Source organism: Carlito syrichta, unplaced genomic scaffold (genome assembly GCF_000164805.1).
Source record: "Carlito syrichta isolate Samal-C Ts95f unplaced genomic scaffold, Tarsius_syrichta-2.0.1 Scaffold315142, whole genome shotgun sequence".
NCBI lineage: Eukaryota > Metazoa > Chordata > Mammalia > Primates > Tarsiidae > Carlito > Carlito syrichta.
The window spans coordinates 408,360-414,759 of NW_007259238.1; the positions used below are offsets into that span (position 1 = coordinate 408,360).

Genomic DNA, 6,400 nt, shown 5'->3' on the forward strand with positions numbered 1-6,400 from the left:
CCTGGGCTTCGGCGATCCTTCCGCCTCAGCCTTCCAAGTAGCCGGAACTACAGGCACGTGCTATCACGCCCAGCTGATTTTTTATTTATTGTAGAGATGAGGTCTTGCCAAGTTGCCCGGGCGGGTCTCGAACCCGCGGGCTCAGGCAATTCACTCACCTCAGGCTCCCAAAGGCACGGGATTACAGGTTGAGCCACCGAGCCCGGCTAATATATTTTTTAAAAATCAAATTAAGCTGTGAAAGAGCCAATCACACAAAAAATTAAAACTAAAATTAAACTAAAAGCATTAGCCTGGGATGCTGAAGGAGCTGCATTGACACACTATTGGACTAGGCACCATTAAGGGTCCTTATTAGTTCCATTATTCCTAGGCAACTCTAATAAAGCAATCCCTTGTCGGGGGCAGGGAAAGGATGCTAAACTAAATTTCTAGGAGAACATACTTGTAGATTTGAATGGAACACTTCAATATGTACCTAATGAAAATTCTCACATAGTGTTTGCTTGAACATGTAAACCCAAAGTCTTAAGATCGACAATCTAAGACTCAGATTTTAACAAAATCATACACATGCACACACAGTCCAAAATATCGCAATAAATATATTGTATCAACCTCTTAAGAGATCTGCATAGTTGAACTAGAAATTCTCAAACACTTCAAATTATACTAAAAACATTTATTGGACAGTTAAAAACCTATGCTTGTGCTTGTATCAAATGATTCAAAAATTTTCCCTATTCTTCCCTAATTTCCTTTTTAAATAATTTTTGTCCTTAGATCTTTTAGTCAAGTGAAAATCAGACCAATTACAATTGACAGACCAATTACAATTTGTAGACCAATGATATCATTTCCATTTTGCAAAGGAGACAAAAGCCAAGTCCACACCAGTCTCTCCGTCAGACCTTCGCTGACCACGTGGACCTATACTAATGGTATACTAATGGTACTAATGCCCACATTTGACTTGTTCATCAGGTATACATAGCCTTGCCACCTTTCTTCTTTATTCTTCAAGTCATCATCCCAATTACTTAAAATTTATATTTTACTGAAATTATCTTAAGTATTGATAGATGTTGACAAATTTTTTCAGTGAAGGACCAGATAGTAAATATGTTAGGCTCTTGCCAGATATCTGGTCCCTGTTCCAAGTACTCAACCCTGCTACTATAGTGTGAAGCAGTCACAGACAACACCTGAAAGAACGACTGTGGCTGTATTCTCACAAAACTTTATGGGCCCTGAAATTTGTATTTCATATAATTTTCATTTCATAATTTTCACCAAAAAATATGTTTTGATATTTTTCACATATCAAGAAACCCATTTGTCCACTCAAGGGTCATACAAAAACAGGCCAGTTTGCTGATTCTGATCTAGGCTACTAAAATTGTGTCAACAATTCTGCATTCCCACAGGCCTACAGTAGTAAATATCTGTGGATGGATCCCATTTATCTTTTTCTTTCTATTCTGAAGGAAGTTCTGGAACACTACAACATGTCTTTGAAATACCTAGACATCTAATTAACACATCAAACTGCATATGTTTAACTAGTTGTTCCAAGGGTGATATGAGAGCTTCTGGATTAATTAAAATTCTCTTTCTGAAAGAAAGATAACAATCTGGCAGGGCGGCGTGGCTCACACCTGTAATCCCAGGACTTTGGGAGACAGAGGCGAGAGGATTGCCTGAGTCCAGGGGTTCAAGACTAGCCTGGGCAATATGGCAAGACCTTATCCCTACAATAAATCAAAAGATTAGCTGGGCATGGTGGCACACACAGGTCACGGGGTAAAAGCTGTAGAGACCCAAGCCCTGAAAAGTTGCAGCTATGGTTAGAATTTAATGAATCTGTTGTTTCTGGGTTTGCTTTATGCCAATAGAAGGCAACTGGTCATCTTCATGTCCTGGCCCCAGTGGGGGGGTGGGGGGGAAACTGCCCCACAAGGCTAATAAACATATTATCCCTTAAAGAACAGGCCTAGGAGACTGCATGGATACAAAAGTAGATGTTGAAGACAACAGGAGTGGCTCCAATCTCTAAGGACCCCACCTCTCCCATATCTTCCTCCTAAACTACCTCCATGAGGGTTCACTGCTAGGAACTAGTAGCTGATAGCCAAGGGACTTGCTTTACAGGTGGCATCTATTGTAAAGCCTAAGAATAATATTTGAGATATTTTTTAGATTGTGTACTTTGAAAGACCTGAGGCCCCTCTGGGCCCAGAACAAATACCAGGATGCTGGCAACACCAGTCCTGTGATGCCACCCCCCGAGAAGTCGGCTCTATGGCCTGAAGTCAATTTTGACATCCTCATGACATCATAAACCAGTCAGCAGCCCCCATACCCCTGCCTGCCAAATTTCCTTAAAAAACAATAGCCTCTGAATTCTCAGGGAGGCAGATTTAAGAACTATTTCCCATCTTCCTTGCCCAGCTGCTTTGTGATATGAAACTCTTTCTCCACTGTAATGGTTGCAACAATCTTGGTTTTTCTGGGAAGTGGGCATAAGAACCTAGTCAGGCTATAACAATCAGACCTGTGCTTTCATTGAATTTTCACATTTACCATATATGTATGATGAGGCCATCAACAAGACTCCAGACTAGCTCCAGATGTTGTGTAGAAGGCACCCTAGAAGGCAGGATATTACTAGGCTGGTGTGCAATCATCCTATTGTTTAAAGACCCTACACTGAAAGACTTCATAATATGCAAGATTGTTTCCTTGACTATAGACCCCAATGACACACTCCCCACAATTAGAGTCTGTATTCATGAAGTATTCCATAGAGCTTTCTTGATCCAGAAAAATGTTTTAAAGTTTTCCTCTTAGAGAAAATTAAAAAGTGTGTGAGAGTTACTGCCATAGGAAGGACCAAACAATTGGGTCTCTGTGGCTTTGGGGGTCTGGGTCATCCAGGCTTGTAATCAACTGGCATAGAATCTGGCAGGATGAATCAGTCTAGCAGCTGACAAAATGATGAGGAAGGGCCGCCCAAACTGAGGGTAATTCAAAAAGGCTTTCAGACAGCTATTTAACATGTGTCTTATGAGCTTTATTTAAATTTGATGAGACAGCCACCAAATAGTTCCTTCAAGCTTTAAAATCTCCCTTCGGATCTGCCAATCTTTAGAAGAGAAAGGGAAGCTATGAGGAACAAGTGGAATCTTCAATCCTAGGAATCCTGCACAGCTATGTGCCACATACAAGTTCTCTAGTACATAAACTTGTCTGATCCCACGTAGGCCCTGCCTAGAACAACAGCAAAATGTAGCCCGGGGCAGGTTGAGGTTACTGCTGAATTCTCAGCAAGGTAAGCACAGCATGGAACTCTCAATTTATAGCAAAAACAAATCACAAAAAACTGATATAATTTTACCAATAATTCCAGCTTCATCATGCAGTCTATTACAAAAGTGACTTGACTTCCCTAGGCAACCTGTGAGGAAGTTACTAAGCAATAAAATACAATAACTAGGGAGAAAAAGTCATAATCAGTTCAAAAAGTAGCCGCTACTAGATAACTAAAAGCTGGCTCTATCTGCCACTGTATGGTGACAGCGTCAGACACTGGAATAGAGAAACACATAAAAAGGAAATCCATCCAACCTAGAGTCCCTTCTCCATACAGCAGCCAGGGAGTCTTTTAAAAAGGAAGTCAAAGCACAATCCTTTGCTCAAACCCCTCTGTTGTGGATTAAATTGTATCCCTCAAAAAGATGTTGAAGTCCTAACTCCTGGTAACTATGAATGTGACCTTATTTGGAAATAGTATCTATGAAGATGAAATCAAGTTAAGATGAGGTCATACTGCATTAGATTGGGCCCCAATTCAATGACTGATGTCCTTTTAGGTCATGTGAAGACAGACACGTAGGGAGAAGACAGTCATGTGATGAGGCAGAGATTAAAATTATGCTGTGGTGGGCATGGTTGCTCATGCCTGTAATCACAGCACTTTGGGAAGAGATGAAAGGATTACCAGAGCTCAAGGGTTCAAGACCAGCCTGAGCATCATGGCAAGACTTCATCTCTATGATAAATAAAAAAATCAGCTGGGCATGATGGCACATGCCTGTGGTTCCAGCTACTTGGAAGACTGAGGCAGAAGGATCACCTGAGCCCAACAGGTCAAGGCTGCAGTGGCCGTGAGCATGTCACTGCACTCCAGCCTGGGAGACAGAGTGAGGCTCCAACTCAAAAAATATTCAAAATTAAAAAAAACAAAAACAAAAACAGGTATCTTGGAACTACACTGCCACAAGCTAAAGAATATCAAAGATTAGAGACCACTGCCAGAAACTAGAAGAGGCAAGGAAGGATTCTTCCTAGAGCCTTCAGAAGGAACAAGGCCCTGCCAACACTATGATTTCAGACTCTCAGTTCTGATTTTGGTTTTCCGGAAATGTGAGAGAATGAATTTCTGTTGTTTGAAGCCACTCGGTTTGTGGCACTTTTTAATGGCAGCCCTAGGAAAGGTATATTAAGCCCTCCAGTGGCTTTCCCATCGTCTGCCTTCGCACTTAGATGTCCTCTGACTTCACTGCTTTCAGCTCTTTCTGCTCCCTGACTAGTTATTACACACTGGTCTCCTGGCTGGTCCCCAAACATACCATGAACCTGCCCACCATGGGCCTTGCCTGTGGTAGGCTGAGACTGTCTCAGAACTTCACAGATGCCATTCCCTCTGTGGACGGGTTCCTTCCCCAGGTATCTAAAAGGCTTTCTCCCTCGATCCTCCGTCAGGTCTCTGCTCAAGTCACTATCGCTAATGTGCTCTTTCACATTTCCTATCCTCACCCCATATTGCCCCTTCCCCTGCTTTATTTTTTTCCACAGTACTTAACACAAGTTGACATACACATTTTTCTCAACCCTTAAAAGGTTTGTCTTCCTCCATGTTAGCTCAGTGACAGCAGAACTTCACTGCTGAACCACAGTACACTCTATTTAGTGAATAAACAAATGAATTCTATCGGGACAGGTGAAATTTTACCAAACTGGCTGTGTTTCTACTAAAACAGGTTTCTACTAATTAAGTGGGACAGCAGAGGTTTTTGCAACTGAAGGGCAGGCTTAAAGCCGGACTTTGAGGGTCTGAAAGAGAATCCATGTGCCAGGTTTTCTAAGGCAGATTGAAGGGCTCACCACCAGCCCTATGTGGAAGTGGGTGGCATGAGCAACTCTGAAACAGCCTCTTAAGACTCCTCCCTATCAAAAAAAAAAAGCCAACTCTTACCTATAATTTTTGTCTCCAGTCACTTACCGGTAGATAGCAACTTATCCTGAGGAATTTGTGAAGCCAATTCCAAACATAACCCCACCACCTCATTACTATTCATATCTTTATTTTTTAGAGGCTGAGAAGAGGGCCCTGTAGGAATATCTGATAATGACAACCTCATTAATGCACCAACTCCACTCAGGGAAGAAAGTCTCTGATCACATGCCTTAAAAAAACCAAAAACAAAAACCTTTCAAATAAGGCAGGAGCTTTAAAACAGCTGTAAGGAGACAATCCAAATCTTTTAAGGTGGTCCTTTTCTCTTTCCTCCATTTCCATTTTTCAAAACCTTAAAAACAAAAGAGACAGAAAATCGAAATTTTTCTTTACCTTGGGTTCTGACCCCAGGTCCTGCCAATCCCAGTGATGAATCACAGGATTCCTTGAGAGGTGATCTGATTGGGGTCTCAGCTTCAGGGGTCTCAAAATTACCTTCAGAATCCGAGCTGCCAAGGAGGAAAAATGAGGAATTACCACTTTCAACGGTATTTCCGACACCTTTTAAAATCTACATGTCCACAAAGGCTAAAAAGTCCAGCATGTGTGTCTAACTGTACAATCAACTGATCCTTAGCACACTCTGACCTTTGGGGGGCTGCTGTGGCTTTTTAGCAAGGCCCTCCTTGGGTTTCTCTCAGTCTAGCAACCTGTCTCTGAAATCTCCATTCTCTGGAGCTTTCCTCCAGCACCATTAATTTTTGAGGTCATCCTTCCCTCTGACATATCCCCAAAAAATGCGCTTTTCCAACGACTCCTTTTCTCACAGGAATCCTTTCCCAGAGGCTTAAAAATAGTGGTCCCACCCCCCAAATTAAGCCAATTCTAGCATTCCTTTTTGCTCCCTAGGCCTCTACCTGTTTGGAACTCACTCGGTCAGAGACTAAGAATGCTATCACCTGCCTTCCGCGATCACAAGGGTGACAGCTCAGCAGAGACCACCATTTCCCACCAGCTGCCAGGGGCCTGTCATCACGCGACCTTCTTTACCGCGGCTGCATTTTTGGGACACAGTAGGGCCCGGGGAGCGACTTACACCCCGCAGGAGGGCTCTGAGTTGCACCGGGTGTGATCACCACTGTCCCTGTGTGTGTGGGTGGG

At 42.6% G+C, this 6,400-nt stretch overlaps 1 protein-coding gene across 6 annotated transcripts in view; it reads right to left on the minus strand.

Moving 5' to 3' along the window:
- The window catches only part of TACC1 (transforming acidic coiled-coil containing protein 1), a 67,725-nt gene that overhangs the window by 60,485 nt on the left and 840 nt on the right, over positions 1-6,400 (minus strand). For 5 of the 6 annotated variants that reach the window (XM_008072356.1, XM_008072358.1, XM_008072357.1 and 2 more), the window contains one exon: positions 5,633-5,748. The exons of the other annotated variant lie outside the window; for it this stretch is intronic. In XM_008072356.1, coding sequence (XP_008070547.1) covers positions 5,633-5,748 — 116 coding nt within the window. The remainder of the gene's footprint in view (positions 1-5,632; positions 5,749-6,400) is intronic. 6 annotated transcript variants of the gene reach the window in all.